This window comes from Ambystoma mexicanum, chromosome 2q, assembly GCF_040938575.1.
Source record: "Ambystoma mexicanum isolate Mex_15411 chromosome 2q, UKY_AmexF1_1, whole genome shotgun sequence".
Classification (NCBI taxonomy): Eukaryota; Metazoa; Chordata; class Amphibia; order Caudata; family Ambystomatidae; genus Ambystoma; species Ambystoma mexicanum.
Window position 1 is genome coordinate 442,778,962 of NC_090924.1, and position 24,631 is coordinate 442,803,592.

At 44.4% G+C, this 24,631-nt stretch overlaps 1 protein-coding gene across 10 annotated transcripts in view; it reads right to left on the reverse strand.

Moving 5' to 3' along the window:
* Positions 1-3,577: 3,577 nt before the first annotated feature.
* LOC138569489 (catechol O-methyltransferase-like) overlaps positions 3,578-24,631 on the reverse strand; it is a 399,903-nt gene continuing 378,849 nt past the window's right edge. For all 10 annotated transcript variants that reach the window (XM_069647500.1, XM_069647505.1, XM_069647499.1 and 7 more), the window contains 2 exons: positions 22,758-22,889; positions 3,578-5,305 (listed from right to left, as the gene is read on the reverse strand). In XM_069647500.1, coding sequence (XP_069503601.1) covers positions 5,126-5,305; positions 22,758-22,889 — 312 coding nt within the window. In that variant the 3' untranslated portion in view covers positions 3,578-5,125. The remainder of the gene's footprint in view (positions 5,306-22,757; positions 22,890-24,631) is intronic.

A 24,631-nucleotide genomic window follows, 5' to 3' on the forward strand; every position in this document is an offset into this window, starting at 1 on the left:
TTATGGTTTTATATTATACATACATGAATTATGTGCAATTTGTAGTTATTAATTATTAAAAATGTATATTTGAGAAAAGACTTTGTGTCATCCCATTCTACTGGTCCACTTTGTTTCAATATAGTATGACAGAAACATACATGAATGTCAATGAACTCCAGATCAATGTAAAAAAAAACAAAATGATGACGCTAACCAAGCATCAAAGTACAAATACTCGACTCAGACTCACGAATTTCATCCTTGAGGATAAACCGCTTGAGGTAGTCACAACCTTCAAATACCTTGGTGTACCAATTAATCAGCAGAAAGGTGAAACCGCTTGGGTAACCTCGCTGGAAGGCAAGATTCTAAGGCTAGCCAGATGCTACATAGACACGATGGCAAATTCCCCTTAAAACCTATCCTGGCATTCTATCGTAAAAAGGTTATCCCTATCATCACTTACGGGAGTGATGCGATGATTACAGTAACTCAGATAAACTGGCAAATCATTGACGCTGCCTTCTGGTCGGAAGATTCTGAATCTCCCAAAAAGTTATCCCATGGTCAGAATACAGTTTGAAGTGGCACTACAATCTCTTTCCTCAATTGTATTGTGGAAGCAGATGGACTTCCTACGCGAGCTGATAAATGAAGATCTGATACCGGCAATTCAAATTCTACAAGAGCCCCGCACGGCATGAATAACACTCTGCTGAAAACGTGGAAAGTTGCCATATTCCAACAAATGGCAAAAGACGACATCACTATATAAATGCTCACCAACTGCCCCCAACGCGCTAAGGTAAAAATGCAGCAAAACGATTGGGCTAAAACATTGGAAGAAAAACAAAGATACTCCATTAACCTACAATGCTCACTTGATATCCGAGCAATTCATGAACTCCTGCAATATTTGGTACTTTTCCCAGACCCAATCATTCGTACTCCCTTCATGAAAATCCATCTAAACACCTTTCCAACTAGACAAAGACTAGCAAATATTCGACAAATACCTAAAACGGAACAATTCTGCATGGATAAAAAAACACCTGAAACTCTGAAACATCTTATCATGATCTGCCCTGCCCTCACCGACAAGAGACTCCCATTTGGAGATCTATTCAAGATTTCTGACCGACAAGAAGGAGACTCTAGATGGCTGAAGATCTTAAGAGGCCAGGACAAGAAATTGATATATACAGTCATCCAATTTCTTGCGGACATTCTGGACCATTCAAAAGATCCAAACCCCATAAAGGTTGGATTGTAGAAAATCGCCCTTTTTCAATGTTACTATGTTTGCGATACTGGTAAGAATGAGATATATTTTTTATGAAACCAAATGAAAAGTTTGTTTAAACGAAATCATTTTAAATAATAAAAAAAAAAATAATAACCCTTAACGCGTAGCTTCTGGAGACGAGTAGTGTCTCCAAACTGCTCTTTGTCCCTTCTGTCAATTCCCAGATCCTTGTTGCACAAATGCTGCAATGTATTTATTGAGAAAGGGGGCAGGTGGCCTTCAAAAGGTATTTTACCGGAGTTGCCATGACTGCTTATGCTTTGTGATGACTTTGCATGCCTTACTTTGCTGTTTGGATTGTTTGCGCCTGTCCAGATCTTTTTACCTAATGGCACCTACAACCTTGCTACCGGATGGCACCTAACACTTCTTCCCCCCACTTGTATCCCTGACATGTCTTCTACTCTCTTGTCCCTGATTAAGCAACTCCCCACTAAAATCTTTTACCACATTACACTACACACAAAGCCCCTACACATGGCCACCGCAGCCCAAGCTGTTGCCACGTAAATATTGATTGAGTTCTAAGTAAGCTCAGCTCTCTTCTCTATCCATATCACTCTGCACCACATTAGTGGCTAACAAGACCCAAAGCACTGCAGTTCATTGGAGCTTGTGCTCTCCCATTCGGATAACATATTAATAAGTGTCTCCACCATTCCCATAGCAACAGACCGACACTCGGATCTCCGGAACCTCTTACCTGCACCCCTATACACCACAGGTTTCTCATCTGCCTCTTCTGCTATCCCACTAACCACCTCCTCGCCCTCTTTTCTCAGAGAGCCATCTACAGCCAACAAACATGGCAGAAGATTGATTGATTTGTTATTTATTATGCGCCTATACACAAGTTTTTTAAGGTGCAAGATCGCAATATAAGACCAGTTCACGTTACATCCTTGAAGTAAACAATGGTCTACCTTTAGGAATCATTGAAAGAGATACATCTAAATTCTAGGAAAGGTGCGGTTGTCAAACTTGAACAATCATTGAAAGTGTTCAACATAAAATCTTTTTGTATGCCTTTAAGTACAAGAGTCTTTGAAAGGATTCACGAAATGCAAAATTACATAAATCTTAAACACTGAAAGTATTTAGAGCAAAAATGTGTTTTCCAAGTTCAAGAATCTCTAAACGTGATCCTGACAGTGACAAAGAAATGTTAACCAATGCCTTAGCCCAACAACAAAGACAAGGCTATACAATATACTGGTGATGTGAATCCCATCCTAAGTGAAGCCAAGCCTGAATGAGAAAATGATGTAGATTTTGGTCAGAATGAGTTCCAGGGCGAGAATATGTCTGAACTTCAGAAGGAGTGTTACAAGAGATCCATTGTTGTGACACATCTATTTTAGACCAGAGACAATGTGGGAAATGTAGAAACTGAACAGGAGACCGGACAGGACTTATTTGTGCTATGGAGTGACCGTGCAAACAAGGCAACTCACAGAGTAATAAGACTATAAGGATTCAAGCACCAGCTTCATACTGGAAATCATTCACGATAGGGAACAGAGACTCTCTTTTGACGCTTAATTCACTAGGAATACAAGAACCAATTCCTTACCAGGTACTAGAGAAACTGGAAGTTTTCATTCGGCAAGTCGATCAGTCCAGAACCAGTAAGCCAGGGTGGAAACACTATAACCACCATCGGCCCCAGTCGAGCTGGTAAGGAAAAGGTTAGCTAGGCAATCTGGGACATAAGGATGATCTATACTGCAGGGTCAGTGCTACCACCTGAGTTCCCAATAATGCTAAGAGTTGGCACCGGAATGATTTTACCCCCTCTGTTCCCCAAGCGGAAAATTATTTTGGAAACAGACACAGATCAACAGTACACCTCACTTCTACTCTTTCCTTCACCTTCTGAGGGTTTAGAATTGCACGCAGGCGACTCATTGCTAACATCGTTGGTCCCCTGTATGAAATGAACGTTTCTATCAAATGTTCTCCTTCGATTTTTGACATCATTCAAGCTTTACATCCCTATGCAGACTTTACATCCCTATGCAGACTTTACATCCCTATGCAGACTTTGATTTGTTGCTTTAATTGTCAAAAACTCCAGTGATATTTCAGATCGCGGACTAAAAAAAGTCAATTTTACCCCAAAATGTACCTGTGTCGTTCCTACTCTCCCTTATGGGTTACTGTGCGCCCACCTATCTCGCAGTTGGCGCTGTGTGCTCCTCACCTTTTCTTTCCTCGTAGGTGACATGGGGAAATTCAGGAGGACTGCAGAGTGGCTGCTTTCAGAAACAAACCATGGAAACTGGCACGCACAGATTGAACAATGTAACTTTATTTACTCCATGTACATCGCTTGTTTTCTCTTAATGAAAGTATGCTGGTAAAGTCTCACAAACGACTGAAGGTGGTTTAATTTCACAGAATACATAATACAAGAACATGGCCTTCCCATTAGTGCATTCACTACAACAGTTAAGAGTGGGACAAAGACTGCAAAGGACTGGCACTCACTGGTGACTTCTGCTGACACCGTTAGTTTATTTTGTAGTCAAGAAGGAAGACTGTGCTCTTAGTCTTGTGAAGACAAATGTGCAGTGCATGGTTAGTCTGCACCCCACCCTTTAAGGTAAAGTGGGCACTTACCACTTCTAGAATTATTTTGCCCCGATTCAGATAGAAAATAAATCTGCAGCTCCTGCACCTCGTAAACACCACTTTGGTACTGCAGAGGGTGTCTCCTCTTCAATCCGTATGTCCTCAATACAGGACACAGTGTAAAACGGCGCAGGCAAAACGTCTTCAACCCTTTTCTGTTGTGAGCATAAACTTTTAACACAAACCAATGAATCCTGATCTCATCCACTCCCTAAAGCCTTCTGCATCCCTAGAGTTCCTCACTGTGACGCAGAGACGTGCCGCTCAACGTAAGAGCCGTAGGTACCGAGCAAGGCGTTTATTCACTAGGGTGTGGGTTTGGTGGCGTAACATGTTTTCAGTGTTCAATGATACCCACCATCACATCAACAAGCTGCGAGTCTCTTTTTAGCCATAAAAAAAGTGGCTAGCAGTTAATCTATTGCAGGCAGGCATTTGCGGCGGCACACTAAGGACCCTGCGCAAGCTCCCGGCCCCTGCCTTCACCTACTCACAGAAGCAGCGCTGACCATTTGAAACCTAAACTGTTGCATAGAGAAAAAGATTTGTTATAGCCAGAGAAACCATGTAATGCTCTTGGGGAAATTGCTTGTGCCATTATCGAAGCTCGAATCCTTTTGGGACGCATGATTGCTAGCAACTTCATGAAGTCCCATGAACAATGATTCCTCCTTTTACGGATACTAAGGGAAGGGGAAACTTAAACGTATATAATCATATACAATTATAGTTCTATACGTAGTGGACTCCTCCACCCTTCATACTTACACTTCATTTCATTGGGCGATGAAAACATTTCTGCCATCTAAGGTTTATATTTGGCATCCAGAGTAATCCCCCGATGGTGGAAGGCTTGTGTCTGGGTGACCTTTCTCGTAGATCCAGCTGTAATTGTGTTGTGTCAGGAGAACAATGCATGCCAATTACAGGACCTGGCAGATAACCACATTGAAGAACAGGCAGTGATTTCACAGGGGCGCTATGCCAAGCAAGGAACGGGAAGGCTCTCTCCCAAACAGGTGGGGGTGATGGGGGATTGGCAGAGAAGATGTCAAGTTGTGAATGAGCATGCACCAGAGATGTGCAGGCCCTGCAAAATCCTGATTAGAATCATTGCGCCCCTGGAATTGAGAGGGCGCACCCAGTTGCCTGTGGGTCTGTCCCTCTTTTGCTTTCTGGCTACAGGCAGTCTGCTTGGAGGCCTCAGCCCTGATAGACTGATTTCTCCATGCCATCCATGGCCTTTGTGTACTCCAGGACAGATGGGAAGTGTTGGCTTTCATAGTGCGAGCTGTTCCTCACATATTGTAGATATTCGGGAGCGCCAGGGCAAATCACATTGTCGGCCAGGAGTACTGTGCCCTTCCGGAGCAAGCCACACTCCTGCAGGAAGAAGGAGACAAAAGAGCATGAAGCGGGAAGAGAAACAAACTCCACTAAGCGATGACCATTTCATGTACCTAAACCCATGCATATAATCTGTAACAGTGCTCGGCATCATGCTCCATTCCCCTCCCCGGGGACAATGTGGAGGAACAGAGATGGGACATAGGAGACTATCATAGAATCACACAATTATGGGGAGATAAAACTCAACACTGTCAAAGGATTCTGAACAAATCCACCTTCTGTGAACCCAAGCACACTTTGGGTAACAAGAGTCGGTCAGAGCTTGTTAGGTGGTAGAAGCTTGCACCTGGTCTTGCTGTGCCCCTTTGCCCAAAGAATGGGGCAAAAGAATGGGGTGGGCACAGAGACAGATGATCCTGACCTATGAAGGTAGTACTAGTACATGCATGCATTCATAGGGTATATGACTTGGATACATGGGCATGAAATGCAGAACCTGGTCATATGAAGCTTTTACTGTCCATCGGCATGTGAGAATGAACCTAAGCACCTGAAGTTGTTCCTGGCACATAGGGTGGTTTGCGAGGCTCTACCTGGGCATATGAGGCACGTTCTGGTATATGCTATCTGGCATTTGTATAACACCTATTGCCAGACTGCAGCTGATCATGTGAAACTGGTCTTTCTATGTTATGAGTTAATATTGGCATATGGGACTGAGCCTTTGAGTATGAAGCGAGTCCTGGTATACAAGGGGTGGCAAATGGCTTATGTGGTGTTAACTGCGGAACTGCACATATAAAGCGGTTTCTATGGCAGCACGCGGCATGGGCAAATGAGACTGCATATATCCATAGGTGAACTTGCTTAAAGAAAAATGCCATGTTGTGGAGAAATTTCTGCGTAGATGGCATCACCTAGTAAGCAGGAGCTACCGCTAGGTAACGAACGGGTAGCTAGTATAAAATGAGTCACGAAACTAACTTCCACAGGAAATGTAAACTATAAACATTTTGTCCATCTCATACGATTCATTATGCTTTAAATGTTTCTAGAACAGCCCTAATTCAGTGATACACAGAGATTCCCAAACACACAGAGTTAATGTGACATGGATATTTTTGCATGACATCAATTGGCCTAGGGTGTCAAACGTATGCTATGGTAGCTGCTGCTTTCAAGCTACCTAGACTTTTCTAGGCTACTAAAAGGAGCTAAATAGTGCTATGGTTGTACACATTTCAAACTCTGCTTAAAGGTTTGTGAACGGAGGATAGCACAGGGGCAAAAAGACCACGCAGAGCAACAGAGGTTTGAATCCTGGATCCGCGCTTAGAAACCAAGCTCAGGTACAGTACTAGGCGCATTATAAAAAACAATTAAATAAATAAAATGAAAAGCTGGGATACTTTTTTCTGAAGATTGCTTTTGGTAACTTATTTTACACACACACACACACACACACACACACACACACACACACACACACACACACACACACACACACACACACACACACACACACACACACACACACACACACACACACACACACACACACACACACACACACACACACACACACACACACACACACACACACACCCACACCCACACCCACACCCACACCCACACCCACACCCACACCCACACCCACACCCACACCCACACCCACACCCACACCCACACCCACACCCACACCCACACCCACACCCACACCCACCCCCACACACACACACACACCCCCACCCCCCCCCCAAAGGTTTTTCCCAAAACAAAATATTTGAGTGGTCAAACATAACAGTCCAGAGGGGGCCTCATTGGACTTCTGTAGTCCACAGGAGACAGTCTGATCCAGTCCTCGCAGGGTTGTCACCCTGAGTCTCCTTTCGGGTGGTGCAGGATTTAGGGTTCCCAAATCCTCCTCCTTGCCATCTAACTAGTTGGAGGCTTCACTGGTCCAGAACTGCACGGGCAAACTCAGCTGCATAGGCCTTCCAGCAGGTAGGCCACTGAAAGTCATTGCTGGTGAGGGAGGCTGCGAGAAGCGGAGAGGGACCCTTTAGGACCTGAACTATCTGGTACTCCTTCAGCTTCTCCCCCCTGTACCATTCTATTCTTGAAGCAACCTCTGGGCCAGTGTTCGTCCCTCCTGCTACCTTCAGGTCCTGCTTAGGGCACACCAGAACCTGCCCATGCTGGCTCGTTGTTTTCCCCAGGTGTTTCAGCCCCTCCACTATTCTTGGTTATTCAGACTCCCTTCTTCTCGCTGGTGCGCCCACCACAAACCTTCCTAGTGACACTTCCATCTGCCACCTCTTTTTGATGTTCTTTTTCCAATATCCACTTCGGGCCTCTTTTCAACCTTTTCTTCCACACCACCTTCTCATTGACACTTCCTCTCCTCTTAGGGTTAAAAATTCCTCTTTCACTCTTGATTTTATTAACTCTTCCCAAGTCTCTGTCACACAACCTCGGGTTACCACATCCATCTCAATATGGTTACCGCCTCAGTACTGTTTTCACCACCTGATATTACCAAATACGCTTCACCCCCACTACCTGGCATCACCTCATCCTCAATGTTGTCTCTACCATCTGATGTTACCACTGCCTTAGCCTCAGTCCGACCTCCTGGGGTTACCTCCTCCTTCCTTCTCATAGGCTTCTTCTCCCCCTCTCCAATTTCCTCTGTCTTTCCAGCTCATGCTCTCTTCACTGACCATCACCAAACTCCAGCCTCCTACTCCAACACAATGCAATGACTTGGTGCGTTCTCTGAATTTTATAGTGACTCAGGGAGTGTTTAGCTGGGTCCTTGAAGTGACTAATTAGATACCATTGGTTGGGTTGTAAAAGTAAACCTACTAAAGGGCTGAGGGCGGGTATGTAACCTACACACAAACCCTAAACGTTTCACACACACACACACACACACACACACACACACACACACACACACACAGTACAGGTAGAGTATCCTGATTATTACTTGATCATGGAATCATATACGAAGTAAATGACCCTCCAACCGTACTAACTGCACCCTCAAGGTCGTGTATATGCCTAGATGAGCCACCTATCTAGGCTGAGGGGACAGAGAGAGATTTACTATGTTGCTCAAACATATGAATAAAACACTCCTGCTCATATGAACTCAAAATGCCACAAGAACACAAAATTAAAAACACATGTGCGCTGAATGTATGCACATATGTAGATATAGGGTGTCCCTTGGTTAGTGGGAGATCCCTAGATAGAAATTGGCCGACTGGTTTCAGTGGTGTATGTCAGTGGAACCACTTTCTTCAGGACCTGTGGTTCAGTAATGAGCAAGCACTTGACTGGTGCTCATTACAGCAAGACAGGTCCTGAAAATCATCTTCACCATGCTGGTCATCCGAAATGGTCTTTTTTTTTTTTTACTAGATGTCAGTACCACTTTCAAAACATTTTATCAGTTGATATTGATATACACTCTGGCTTCCTTTGTCAATTTCAGATTTTAACATCTGACACATTTGTCATTTATTGATCTTTTCTTCTATTAAACGTTTGCTTCAAACTTTAGTTCTTTCACAGTTGAATTATTTGTGTTCACTATGTTGGACTACCTTACTCTGCTCTCATTCACTTTTGTTGTATTCTGCGCTACGGGTTCATATTTTATTTAACCACGGCAATTCAGCTAATATTGCTTTATATCCAGCTCAAATTCATTGGCTTCCTATTGCTGCTAGATTTCAGTTTCCCTTTTTATGTCTTGCCTTTAAATGTCTTCATGCACTTGCTCCCATCTTTCTGATCTTATCTCGCTGTATCAACCTGTGCATTCTCTTCGCTCGGCCTCTCAATTCCTTCTCACTTCTTTATTCCCAGTCTTTATTCAATCCTGCATCTCTGCAGCATCAAGCAACACGACCAAATGTTTCAAAGTCTGTAAGGAACTGGCCAATCCTACAGCAGCCTCCTCTTCTGTCACACCACCCCAGGACCTTTGCTCAGCCCTTGCTGCACACTCTACTGCAAAAGCCCAAGACATCCTTTCCTCTCTCTCTCTCCTCCACATCACCTCATTCACCAACATCTCTGGAGCCTCCCTTTGCCCCTCTACCACTTCTCCTATCTTCTCTCACTCCCGTCACACCTGATGAGGTTGCCAGACAAATCCGGTCTATGAAGGCTTCATCCAAACAGGTGGACCCCTGCCCATCCAAAACCATTAAGGACAACATTAACTCTCTCCCTCCAGCCTTGGCTGAGCTCTGAAATCTCTCTTTTGCCACTGGAGTTTTCCCAACTTCTCTTAAGCACTCCCTTGTGCACCCTCTACTTAAGAAACCTTCTGCCAACTCCTCCATTCGAACAAACTACCACCCTATCTCTATCACCCCATTTCCTGGGCAAACTCCTGGAGAAGCTGGCGATCTCTCAGCTCACCCTCCACACAAACTGCTGGTTGCTTCCACAACCATCTGTCTGGCTTTAGAGCATCCAGAGGCACAGAAACTGCTCTTCTGAACACCTGTGAAGACCTGCTCTCAAATCACGACACTAACACTCCCTCTGTCCTCATTCTTCTTGACCTCTCCTCAGACTTTAACACGGTAAACCACAACATCCTGATTGCACGTCTGCATGACACCCTGGGAATCACAGGTCAAGCTCTGGCGTGGTTAACCTCCTTCCTTTCCAACCCCCCATCCCAGGTGGAACCTGGGTCCTTTCTCTCTACTATCACTCTTTCAACCTGTGGCGTTCTCCAGGGTTCTAACCTATCCCCCTGGTTCTTCAATGTCTACATGGCTGCCTTTGCACATGTGATTGCCACTTTCCTCTGACTTCTAGTGTTATGGGGATGACATGCAACTCTCCTTCAGGCTACCCTCAGCCACCTCTTCTACCTCGCTCATATCTGTCTGTCTGTCTGTCTGCAATTCAGTCATGGTATGCTGCAAACGACCTCTGCCTCAATGCCAGTAAAACTGAGATTGTTTGCATTGGGACTCCTGTTTCCACTTTGCCACTCTCACTCTGGCCGGTCTCCCTTGGCCCTGCACCCGCACCCACCTGCAAGGCAAAAAAGCTTGGGGTCATCTTTGACCCACTCTCTCCTTCTCCATTCACATTTCGGACATCTCTAAAAAGTCCAACTACCAGCTGCATCTCCTCAGAGGTAATCTTCCTTTTTCTCACAGTCTCCAGAGCCCTAGTTCTCTCAAGGCTGGACTACTGCAACAGCCTCTTTCTCAATCTCCCTGCCTCTGCTCTGCGCCCTCTGCAACTCATCCAGAAAAGAACCATGAGACTTATCCTTGGCCTCAAGCCCAGGTACCGCATCTCTCCGGTGCTGGAATCCCTCCACTGGCTCCCTGTGGCTGCAAGGATCAACTTCAAGACCCTCTGCATTGTCCATAAGGCTTTCTGGGGCCTGGGACCTACCTATCTGCAACGTTGCCTACCTAAATACTGTCCTTCCCGAGCCCTCTGCTCATTTACCTCCAACTTTCTGCGAGTGAGCTGGTTCTCCAAGCCGAGATTTGGAGGGAGATCTTTACCCTCTGCAGGGGCCTCTCTCTGGAATAGCCTCCTTGCCGCACTCTCTCTTGAGCCTGATCTGCTTAAGTTCCGGAATCTCCTTAAGACATTCCTCTTCTCCTCCTCCTTCTCCTTCGCTCTCCCTCTACCCTGCTAGCCTTTCTCTCCTTCCTTTTCCGCACAGCCTGCTGACTGGCCCCCTGGTGTACCTCAGAGTCTCACAGGTCCCTGGTGCCCTCACCAGTCCTCTCATACTTACCTCTGGCCCTTGCACTTGCCTCATCGTTACTGCACTTGGTCAATGACCCATGAGAGTGGCATCTCTCAGTACCTACCCCAGCTTCTGACTGACTGGGCGCACTTGGTCCCCTACCGCCCTCCACCCCCTGCATTTGTTCCCCCTCTCCTCTCCCACACCTGTCTGCGCACTTGCACGATCTGAATGCACCATGACTTGAAGATCGTCTATCTGTTTTGAAGATCGTCAATCTGTTTTTCCCTTGTCTCCGCTCCTTGCATGGTGGTGTTTCAATGCACTTGGAAAAATGGCAGAATCGTCATCAGACCTATTTGTCGTTATCTACACCGTTAATTGTATTCTATGCACTTGTTCCATGCACCCACTCTGCCCGTGCAGACTTGTATCGTTCAGAAATTCAAGGGCTCTGAATGACTGTTTTTCCCATTGTTCTCTCCCTCCTTCAGCGCTTTGAAACACTTGCTTTGTTCATCGGCGCTTTACAAATAAACAATACCATACCATGTTATACTAATCCTTGTCACCCTTGCGCCTCCTCCTGTTTTTCCCCCATTCACCTTTGGCCAGTGGAATGCGCACTGCTCTTGGATATTAGTCTTTCTCTATTATGGTTTATATTCAAAACAGCATTCATTGTCCATTGCTCTTAATCATAATTTACAGAACTGTTTGTGTTTCATCATATTTGCTTTGCATTTCCTTCTTTTGTACTGCATTTGTTTTAATTGTAAAGCGCCTTGGGTAAAAGTGCAACATATAAAATCCAATGAATCAAATCAATGTAAAATAGCTCCGACAGACAAATACATTTTCATACAATTTACAACAGTGTAAATTCATTGCATGTCATAATGGATCAACTGTACTTTTAAACACTATTGGCAATCTAATAATGTTACAAAATTCCTGTCAATCTTTCCTGTTTCTTAATTCATTTTGCGTCAAAATAAGCAACATTTAAAATTAAGTATTAGATTTCTAACCATGCATTATTGCAAATACTAACTGTGATGGTTCCTAAAACTAATGGGTATGTTTGATTTTATATACAACCACAAATCAACAGATCTGGAAAATAAATTCCTGCTCTTTAATTTTCATAGTAAAAGATTAAAACAGCATCATAATAACAAAAATACATGATAGCCTTCTGTAGGCCAATTGGTAGGTCAGTGGTAAACCTGAAAATTAGTGTATTCTCCAATTGTCTTAAAATTAACTCTCTATTGCCTTTCTGAGGATGTTGTACAACTTTACTTTACTTAGTCCAACCCACTTAAGTACGCTTCTGTCTTTATCATGAAATTTATAAATGAACCGCCACTGGATCTACATTCTTAATTTCTCTATTGTGCTCTAATATTTGCATCTTAAATTTGCTGATCGTGCTACCGATGTTTAGATTTGGACATGTAAAGGTAAACTGTACCTTGCAAAATCAGTATTGCAGTCACTACAGTCTATAATAGTGTCTCCATTGTACTTGTTCTCTTTCAAACATGTTAGTTTTAATCGCTGATTTGCAAGGAAAGGAGCCTGTTCATATAGCTAACCAACAAGGGTTTATAGCTGTCACGTTGTAGCGTTTGATTAATAAATCTCAGATTATAAATCTGAGATTTTTCCATCGTTTATATCTTATTTGAGGTGTATTCCTAATAAATGGTTGTAATACTTTATCATTAGTCAGTAGATGCCAGTGTTTATTTAAAATTCCTCTTATTTTAGTAGACTGTAACACATAAGTGGTAATTTGTCTTAAATGATTGGAACTTCTTTCTTTTTGTGTAGGTTTTAGTAATTCTTTTTACAGAATTATAGATGCCTTGTTAAAAGTTTAATAGACTTAGTAGAGTAACCTCTCTCACAGAATTGTAAACTCATTTCTTGACAAGTAATGACAAGTTCTTGCTCAGTAGAACAATTTATTTTGGCCCCAGAGGCATAGACGGAGTAGGGCCTGAGCGGGCAAGGCCCAACCAAAATCTGTAAATGCCCACTCTCAGTGCTCTGTGGAAATGTATAGATGTGAAGGTCACTGTCGTCGACCCAACTACATTATTTTCAGGGCCCACTTGTTAGATAGACAATCCTGGCTACACCTCTTTGGCCCTTTGAGTAAGGTATATTCTTGATGTTACCAGAAGTATGAAAAGATGTGAGGAGTGCGATTGAATTATCCGCAGTGGGTTTTGGAAACATTTGGATTTGGTTACTTTCTATTAAAATTAAAAGGTCCAAAAATTCTATTTGTTTGTTATAAAAATTAAGAGAATCTTGGATTCAGAACTTTCTGATCAATACAATAAACCCATTTCTTTAGTTCCAATGCTGGACATAATTAACAGATTGTCAATATAGCATAGCCACATTGTAACATTGTCATTCACACATTGGTTGCATTTTCTAGCACCTAACAATTAGATTGGCATAAGAAGGGCACACCTAGTGCCCATGGTGGTCCTCTTGTTTGTAAAAAAAAAGATTGAAAAGAAAATAACTATGTCTAAGCACAAAATCAATCATTTTAAGAAACATCTGTGCGAGTTCCGTAAAATGTAACATGTTGATTCCTTAAGAAAAATTCAGAATCTTTGAGGCCATCAGTGTGTGAAATTACAGTATAGAGCGAGAGGCTGCATATCATTATACTAGGGTAAAGTCTAATTTCCATGGTACCTTGTTAAGCCTATTTAGTACCTCTCCTGTGTCTAACAAACAATGCAAGTCTGGTTACGAAAGGTAATAAATGAACTGCACATGGGTTCTGTAAAGGAACCAATAGAAGTCCAAATAGCTGTACCAGGCTGATTATGGATATTCTTTTGCACCTTAGGTAGTAGGTAGACATTGGGAACGGTGGGATAGACCTATAGAAACAAGAACCCACTCTTTACCCGTTTGTAATTACTTCATTAGTCTGATGGCGAAATGTTAAGAGTAGCACTCTTAACAGACTTGGGTGTAAAATGACTGGTGTACAAATGACTAGTAGCCGGCACCAACAGTGGCATAATGCAGGAGTACTTCTTCATGATCAAACTGTAAATTCTCCAGGCAAAGCTTCAGCCTCCCTGATGCTTACAGAGCTCAGAGGGGCTACAAACAAGCAGATCAGCAATGGTAAAATATTTAAGCAGGTGCAGTTTTCTACAATATTTTAGAATATCAACATAAACATCAAGCATATCAAGATTATGACATGGGACAAATTATATACCCGGCTGATACAAATTGGTGGAGAAGAGTGGTCTCTGTTAAACAGGGTACAGCTGGAACACTGTTATTCATAATTGTACCATGTTGGGCTGGTTTCGACATCTGATAACCTCTCGTCCTGCCTCTCCCCTCATGTCTTCCTCTGCCCCATCTCCTGGTTTGAAACAGTTTCCTCTTGCATGATCTTTTTGGTGTGAAACCATAATAGGAAGATTCTGGGGTACTATAATTTTGATTGGCAGGGTTGAATTATCCAAAGATGTTTTAATACAATGCATCATATTTCTTGGCAAATGTATAAATGTGTTTCTAATTTCATAATATTCCTTTGTTTGATTTCATCTGGGAAATGCTGCCATTTAAAATTCAGTTTCTGAAAAAAAGTCGGTATTAAATCTTGATCTTTTGCCAACTTTAATTCATCTTTGAAGGGCATTATTTCCTGTTGTAATTATTCATGATTCATTTTCACATATTTAGTCAATATGTATTTTCATATTAAAAAGGAGCAATCTATTAAACCAGCTTCCCATTCTCGCAATAGATCTTGAATATTTCTCTTCCCAAATGGGTAAAGTTACAATTGGAAGGCCTCTCAGTGTACGTTTGGAACCTATAGGCTTCTGAAGGGTAGTGAATTCCCACCACTTACACAGTTACCGTCTCTGCAGTTTTCCTAATAACTAGTAGCAGGTATATCTTCATTGCCGTTTCTTACTTTTCCTTACAAATTTTGGAAGGTTAATTCATCCAGTTTTAAACGATTATCCATGGAAAGTGCTTCTGCCATATTTGGTTCATACAGCGGCTAGTCAAAGTCAAACACGTCCATCGAATAATTTATCCGATAAATCCGATGTGATGCATACCTCCATAAATTTAATTCACAAGTTAATTTGAAATAATTTGGTTATGCTCATCCACATTAATACATAAGCATGGTAACCTACAGGGCTTAAATAAATTGCCAAGGAGCTCTGGTGGCTAAGTGGTATTGGTGTCTTTAGAAGAAAAGAGACGAAGGATAATTTAATCCATCCCATTAAATGTTTAAATAACACGTAACTTGTCAAAGTGCAGTCCTTTGTATGTGCGCTCTATTGGAAAGTGATTTAGGTATGTAGAAAAGCACAACATTAACAGGACTTCAGTCCCACACACCAAACCACACAACACATGTGGGCACAGACAGCTCAAAGATCCTTTGGTGCTCATCACACTCGAACATCTTGTGAGGAGAGATGCAACGAAAACTGGAAACCAAATGGCACCCATAATCTTAATGGTCACAGGGCTGCATCAAAATAGACAGTTATTGTGTTGGTGTCAACTCCCATGCCCTGAGAATGGAGGCGGTCAATAGGCTTTTGTTTCCCCATTGCCCTACTCGATTCCCGGTCTTTAACTAAATGGACCCGTGTATGGCCCCTTCCAGTTCCTCCTACTGCCACTGGAATGGCAAGAATATTCCTAGACGACTAAAAAGTGGTAGAAAATAATGTCCAAGGCACACCAAACACTGTTTCTGGAAAAAGCCCTGTGCTCTGCTGTACGAAAACATGATGCACGGTCAACTGGCTACCATACCCAAACCATCATGCAAACAGCTTGGATAGATAGTCCTTGGAGAAATGTGAACAGAGCTTTGCATCAACAGCCCAGGATAACTTTAAAACCTTGCTACTCAGTCAGCGCATAATAATGGTCATGACTACACCATTGGCTTCTCACTCTTTTTGCACACAGGGAGGTCATAATCAAGCCTTTTATTCTTCAGTGGTATCAGAAACTGAAACACCTTATGTTAATGAATGTATATGCACCATCCAAGAACACCCACACGGCAGCCATACTTACTTTCAGGATTTTTGACTGTCTACGTCAAACAGACTCCATGCACCTAAAGGGCAATTTGGGATGATGTCCTTGAATAACCGATCACCCTCCTAGATGCCATCCTAGCTGGTACCAACGTATTTCCAGATTACGTGGGTGCCAGATTATACCTTTTCCTACCACCTGCAACTGTCGTCCACCTAGCACATTCAGCCCGTTTTCCATACAGTGCTGCTGAAACCATGTATTCCTGGTGGGTTCCCAATATGTTCTTTGCCATCTCCCACACTGATCAATGGTACAGCGCATGCCTGAATTCTAAGTATTTGTCATATGTGATTCTATTCATCACAGAGGCGGACTACATGTATGGACCTAGTGATTGCACCTGGGAGTCAGCCTGTCACATCCATAGACCATGGTCGATACGTCACTTCTTCGGTTTCCATCATGTCAAACCTGGTCACTAAATGTCGGGTGTGGGGAGGTGTAAGGAAGGCATGGTATCAACAGTAAGACAGACACAAGTGACCACAGTTCAAGGGTGTTTAATGAACTTCAACAGGAGTGTGATAAACGTCTATTTAATCCTAAATCTACAGATAGGAGCAAGCTATGACCAACAAATAATAATAATGCAGTCCTAGTGGAGGCTCGTCAAAATAAAAGGGCCTATACTAAAAAAAACAATTGCCAATCCTTACCTTTAAATACAAATAGTGTGGGGTAGTGTTTATGAAAAAGAAAGAAGCGTTCACAAAAATGATATGTCAGGATGTTCAGGCTGTTGGCCTCCCTTCTCCACGTTTTCAGCATGGGACAAGGCGGTTTACTCAAGCATAGCCCACTCTCTGGCTTCTTTGGCACAAGGATACAGTTCCATTATCACCATCTGGGCCTTCTGTGCCCAAGTCTCTTTACTTATCATAGTCTTGATTCAGAAGGCCTGATGTACCAAAATACACAAAAAGGTCCTATCCTCTTGCAAGTACTAGATTCAGGTGATACACCCTGGATCCCACTCAGTCCGGCTCAGATCCCTTTTTATACTGCCACTGTCACATACGCTTCACACACTGTTCTCTTCAGACTTCTCCATAAAATGTTGCTGCTTGCAACCTTGGTTCTAACACAGACTGGCCTCCTATCAGTCTCCTGACTCACCGGCTGTTCTCACTTTACTGGCGCTGCTTTTTTGTAGAAGCCAAGGACAGTACCATGGTGGCAAACGCTCCTCCCCGCCTTGGCTATCGACGCAGGAGAGTCCCGGTTACCTCTGACACCCAATGCAGGTTTCTTCAGCTTTAATTCCAGGTCTTTTGTTTCTTATTCTCGAAACCATGTGAAAGTAACGTTTTTTTCTCTGAAACGGTCAAGGGCATTTCCCTCATTGGAACCCTCTCTGGTCTTGCCGTCTTTCTCCTTGTATTAAACTACCATCTTGGAACTGCTGCTTCTTGTGTGCTTTGCCTTGCTCAGAGTGTGCTTTCATGCTCAGCCTTTTATCCATGTGGGGAAGTGTGATGAAGTCCGGTGTCTGTAATGATCATTAATTGCCTGACTCCGCCTGTCCATTGTTTTGGGACATGTGAGGTATACGGCTTGGGTGTTAGTCTGTTTTCTCTCACAGTGAGCTGTCCGTGAGAAAGTGTATGTGTCGGGAAAGGGGGACTCGGGGGGGGGGGGGGGGGGGTGAGTTCCTAAGTATCCTACCTGGTAGGATTGGGAAAAGGTGTTGCAGGGAAGGGGATACTGAGTCTCACCATCCGGTGTCCCACTCCCCGAAGAACCCCCCTCCCCATCCAGATGATCCTTCCCCAATGGTCCGACCCCAGGAACTGGATCCAAAAGTGATGGGCTTGTCCTGGCCACATGGATGACAGATCCCCAGGGACTAGCGGGTGAGAAACCTTCAGGTTTCTCACAGGAGGGAGCATACCAACATATTGCACAGCGGCAAGGTCACTGTTTGACTCACAGTAGCATTTATTTTTTTTGATTGATATTTTATTTCTATCGCGCTCGTACACAAGTGTTTCAGAGCGCGACAAGGCAAGGGAGGGGGACAGGGGAGAACAAAACAGCGATCCTACTAGGCCCAGTGACATTGAGAACGCGCAAGTGCATGGGAGAGGGGGGAGGGGAAAAGTGCATGGAAGGGTGGAGAGGTGGAAAGTACGAAGCAGAGGAGAAACAGATAAATAACAATAAATAAGTAATAAAGGCAAAAACAGTGGTAATGCAGCCAGCAATTTGCAAGTGCTAGGTTTAAGGCAGCAGACAGGGTAGGTCTGATAAGTGCAGGAAGAAAAAAGGGGGGGCTGTATGGGTACAGATACAGACCCCAGTGCAAGGGGCGGCCCGGAGGCAGTGCGGGAGGTTGGCGGGATGAGCAGGTACCTGGGCCCAAAAGACAAAGGGTGGCCAGGTGCACGGTGCCAAGAGAGAACAGATCAGCAGGGGAGAGGAGGAGCGAAGGCAGAAGAAAAGAGGAAGGTCTCGAGGTGCTTCCGGAACCAGAGATGGTTCTCCTCAAGTTTTAGAGTGGCAGGGAGGCTGTTCCAGAGGGAGGCCCCAGCCGAAGACAGAGATCTACCCCCAGCTCGTTTCTTAGAAAAACGACTGACCCTGAGTGAGTTGGAGGTAGAGGAGCAAAGAGCTCGAGAGGGGAGGTATTTGCGGAGGGATAGCTGAAGGTATTTTGGACCCAGGCCCCAGAAAGCCTTGTGGACAATGCAGAGGGTTTTGAATTTAATCCTTGCATCCCCTGGGAGCCAGTGGAGAGATTTCAGAGCTGGAGAGATACGATCCCAGGGCTTGAGGCCAAGGACAAGTCTCGCTGTCCTGTTCTGGATTAGTTGCAGAGGGCGGAGAGTAGAGGCAGGTAGATTTAGAAAGAGGCTGTTACAATAGTCCAAGCTAGAGAGAACCAGAGCTTGAGATACCATGAGCTTCTGAGGGAAGGAGAGGAAAGGCAGAGTACCTCTGAGGAGGTGCAGTCGGAAATTTGACTTTTTAGAGACCTCAGAGATGTGGGCGGAGAAGGAAAGGGTGGAGTCAAAGATGACCCCGAGGTTCTTAGCCTCACAGGTGGGGGTAGGAGGAGGGACAAGGAAGGCCGGCCAGAGAGTGAGGGCAAAGGATGGTGAAGGTGTGCCGATGAGGAGGATCTCAGTCTTGCTGGCATTCAGACAAAGATCATTGGCGGCACACCAATCTTGAATGGCAGTTAGGCAATCAGAGATGGGAGAGGAGGTGGCAAAGGGCAGCTTGAAAATGAGTTGAGTGTCATCAGCGTAGCACTGGAAATTTGAGCAGAAAATGGCAATGCAGTGGGCGAGAGTTGCCAGGTATTGGTTGAAAAGCCAGGGCGAGAGGTTAGACCCCTGGGGAACACCACAGGTAGAGAGGAAGATAGATGAAAGGAAGGACCCAAATTGGACCTGGGAGGGTCGATCTGAGAGGAAAGAGGTCAGCCAGGCCAGAGCCTGATCAGTGATACCCAGGTTTTCACGGAGACGGTTGAGCAGGATGGTATGGTTGACCGTGTCGAAGGCAGAAGAGAGATCGAGGAGGATGAGGACAGATGGAATGTTAGAGTCAAGGTTGGTGAGCAGATCTTCACGGATGTTTAGGAGAGCAGTTTCCGTGCTTCTGGCAGCTCTGAAGCCAGACTGGTGGTCATGGAGACAGCCAACAGAATTGGAATGAAGGTTAAGCTGAGAGATGGCCAACTTTTCTAGGAGTTTGCCGAGAAAGGGAGTAATGGAAATTGGGCGATAGTTAGCTGGACAAAAAGGGTCAGCTGTGGGTTTCTTGAGAAGAGGATGCACAAAGGAGTGCTTCAGAGGGGAGGGGAAGGATCCAGAGGCAAAGGAGTGGTTGCAAAAATCATTGAGGTTAGCTGGTTCATCTTCATCATTGATGTTGCTGCGCTGCTGCCAAATGTCTTCCAGACTGAAGAGTTCCATGCAGTATTCTACACTAGAACCTCACCAACATGGCAGATTGAGCATTTCAGGACCAACGCTCCCAAACGAAGATGTCAGCATTCCACTTCCTGTGCAAGAGTCAGCAATGGAAATCTGCGCCTCTATCTAGCCTTGGATGTTGTACTTTTTGAAGCCTCTTGTGAGCCTCCTTTGCTTGCTCCTGCTACCCTCTGCTGATCATCCTTCGGTTCTTCAAGTCCTTTCATTTTGGGGCTTTTGTGGTTTCCTTCTCCCTCAATCCACCTTTTATTTTATTGCTCCTTGTATGGTCCTACTGTCACCACCATCATTCTGCTTGTGCTTTGGTTAAAACATTTGAAGAGTCCCATTCTGCTTGTGCTTTGGTTAAAACATTTGAAGAGTCCAAAGACCAAGAATTCTTCCTGCGAGTTTGGTACCCTCAGGACCTTTGCTCAGGATTGAGCACTCCTTTCAAGAGCCCTCGTTTCCCTACTGTACTCAAAGGAGAGGTGAGAGTGACTTTGGAGGAGTGAAGGCCAATACTTCTCTGTTAGAAGATCCAGGCTGGTGCTCAAGGTAGGTTGAGTACTTGAGGATAGGTTGAGAACATATGGCCATTTGGTGTGACTGCCTGTTGTAATGATACACGGAAACTCATCACTTCTCCCCAGGGGGGGGAGCCCTTCACTGTGAGGCTAGGGAGGTGAGACCACTACCCAATAGTCCACCCAGGGATAGTGGAAAGCGGGACCTCACACGGAGTGACTCCCTTCATGGGGATAAGGAGTTCTGTGAAGGAACTTCCTTACCCAATTTCTCCTGGGACCAAGACCCTATGAGAAATTTGTGATAACACTACTGTCTGTTATGGCAATATCTCTTCTGTCTTTGATCCATGAATTAATATAACCCAGAAGAACCAAAGAAACCAGCAGAGTAATAACAGGTTGCAGCCACAAGAGATAAAGATTGGGAAAGGACTGGGAAGTAGAGAGAGCAGCTGGTGTGAAGCCAGCTCAGCCCGGGAAGTTTGAACCTGGGAACATGAAGCTGCACAAATGCTGATCCCCAGTGGTGGGACCTTTCAAGGATGGTCGGCGAGCATGCTCCTGAATGGTGGAAGAGCGAGAGAGAAGCCAGCTGTGGTTTGACCTCTGGGAGGTGGACTATGTGGTTCTGCAACTGCGCTGGATCATTCTGGCCCATGTCTGTGCAGCGGTAGCAAGAGACCCGGTAGGGGCTTGGGGCAGCTCATGAGGCGCTCAGGATTAATCTCCCTTGTCACAGTAGTGATACCCAGAGAACCAATAGTCAATACAGCCTTGAGAGGGATCTCTCCCTCATCACAGCAGTGAGATCCAAAGATCCAAGAGTGCATCAGGGAGAATCTCCCTCGTCAAGAGCAAAGAGGATACTAGACACACGTGCTGTCTGGAAGTAATCTTCATAATTTCATGAGACAGGGAAGTTGCTGGAACTGTAAAGCAGGCTTTCAGGAGTCCTTTGGAAGGAGTGAAGAGTTATTTTGAAGAGCATTGTAAAATACTAACCTAAGACAGCCCTTCAGTCTGTGCAAGGTGGGTCAGGAGAGTCATTCTCATGACCATACTCTCTTTGTTGAACCAAAAGCCAAAGCAAAGGACTGAGACTGAGCCCGTTCACCAGGTCAAGGGCACCATTCTCCCGATACTATATTCATGTGGATGTTGAACCCTTTTGTAGATTAGTGGTAGAGTTAGAGTAGGTTTTTGGACAGACACTTCATTTGGACAAACATCATGACGACAAGCAACCGAGTTGATATTTGTTTAGCTAGGGATAACCCCTTTTAGATATAGGGAGAGTTAGACTCTTTTCTTTATTTCTTAAATAAAACTTGGTTGAAGCATGCCATCCCCTTATCTGGCTCCTTACTCCACCATGCCACAATGTCCAAATAATTCCAGGGCTTAGCATACGAGGGGAGTCGTAGGGTATGTGATTGTTCAAAGACGTATGGTGAGAGTACCTGACCATATGATGTTAAGATATTGCATGTAGTGCTTGTATCTGGATATATGGTGCCAATTCCTTGCATATATTATGAACCTGGGCTCATGGCAGCATCCATCATACAACAGGAAGGGCACTACCTAGACATACATTGGCATTACCTTTTCCATAATGTGAGTCGCTGAGCAGATGATATCTGGTATATGGTGGTAGTACATAAAGGGAGAACCCTTCACCCCCGCATTAGCAGCTGCATGTCCCCTGCACATTGAATGGACATGTGGTTTGACAATCACTTCCTGTGCCGGTCACTGCCACCTTCCCACCACCATCCTATCCATGCCATAACTGCCACTCCCTTTACCTTCCACATTGGGTGAAGGGGATCCCAAGCCACTGAACATTTGATAATCACCAATAGCCTCTAATCAACTGATCAGAGGCACAGCATCGTCCGAATGCTTGTGTGTGGCTCTGCCCGTACTTGTGCATTGTTATTTATTTCTTCATGTAGTCAAAGAATGGCCATGGAACAAACGGCCCCGACTCCACCCAGTCAGTCGGAAGGTGACAGAATCCACAAAAGAGAAGGAAGAGGAGTCAACATGAGGGAACATTCCTTATTAATCTCTATTGGGAGGCACTGGATTTGATCGTTGGAAGGCAAAAGATGTTCTAGGACCATTACCTCTAGGAGTTTGGTGTCAGGGAGGTAGCTCTGCTTCCAGTGGTCGAGGAAGATCATGTCAAATGTATCGATGTCCAGCTTCTTCTTCAGCTGCGGTATCAGCTCAGTGGTGGACCCAACAAGAACCTCAATCTAAGATGAAAGGAAAGAGATTGATTACCCCTAAAAAAAGGCACTAGGCCGGCTCATTTTAAATACAAAGTTGGGCTAGGATTGACAACAGCTGGATCTGGAAAGATGGCACAAGAAAAACACCAACAGACTAGACCAGGGCAACATATTACAAGCACTCCAACACAAAGCTAATGTACATAAGTGCCACAAAAAAAGCTCATGTATTTTAGGAAACCTGCTTTCACTCTTGGCCCTGAGAAAAAGCAGATTTCACAAAAGACCTATTTTTATCTGCCATTTATTAAAATAAACATGTTTCTCCCAGAAATCAATAGGAGTTCCCCATCATTTCTCTTGATTCCAAGATACCTGCACACGCCACTGTTTGGGACTGTGACCTGCAGGTTCCCCTGTATGGTTTGGTAAGCATTGTGATTACATCAGTGCTAACCCCTTTATCCATATTCATTATGTGTTTCAGGTTTCCCTCAAAACAAGAACATTTTAAAAAACATCCTCTATCCTAAATGTACATCATTTTACAACAAACGAGCTAAATAAAATGAGGTCTTCCCTCGCCAACAGAAATTGTGCCCAATCATAACCAAGCAATTGCTAAACAATACATGTACCCTTTTAAATGTATTCCGTTAAATAAATATGTTACCCACTCTAATGGCTACTGTACTCCTGGTCCATAGTCTCTTCCCCAATTCCCGTGGGAAGACATCCCCATCAGTCATGGGGTGAAAGCTTTTGAACAGAAAAATAATATTGTTTAACTGTGAAGATGGGGTGCATGCATGGCAACATCCATGTCCGGCTCAACCCATCCTGACCCTGACCTCCTGCTTAGCCCATTAGTCCTTTCCCACCTACTCAGGCCGTATCTAATTGATAGCTATGTTTAAGTGGGATTGGAGGAGTTGATAGCCAAGTGTTAGCAGGATTGACAGGGGGACTAGGGGTTGGAAGAAAGAAGAGGTGAGGTGGTCAAGGAATACAGGAGTCACTACTTTGAGTAACTTATTCTTACTCATACATCCCGTCCCCTTTCTTCCATACTCATACCAAGCACTAATAACCAGAGGAAAGTTGGCTAGACTAAGGTTAAAATCCAAACATGTTAAGACCTGACTGACCAAACCTGACATCAGCAATACAATTTGCATTGAGAACATAAGGTTTCCGGAACATTAGGGATATAGACCCTCATGGTGACGCACCTGCTGAGTGGGAACAAGAGGGTGCATGAGGAAGAGGCCTGAGGGGCAAGGGTGAGGACAACACAGTCTGGGGCAATCCGGGTCTGCCAAGGATGGTTGAGTAGTAGCATCCTGAATTCAAATTGTTGGCTTTGCCCCCGTGGTTCACAGTGCTCGTTTGCCTGAGGCCCTCTGCCTGGCATCCCTTGCCCCCTTCAGGTACTTGGTCTTCACTGCCTGTTGGCTGTTGCAGCACACCTTTATGTTCAACATTTATGTGCTGATTTTGTTGGCTTTTCCTTCACTGTTTAGTGCACTGGAGAAAGGGGCCACTCTATTAAATTCTTGGTGGCCTGTAGAGCATTCATTAATATTCGTCTAGTGTATTTAAGGCGAGTGATTGTTTTTTTCTTTTCTTGCTTTCACCTTGGCTTTTCTCCCGGTTTCTTTTTCATTCTGCTCTTTTTTCTCATCTTTAGTCCATGCTAAATTGTAATGTGTCTTTAATTATTCTGGAGTTCCTTGGCAGACCCCCTTCAGAAACACACAAATAAA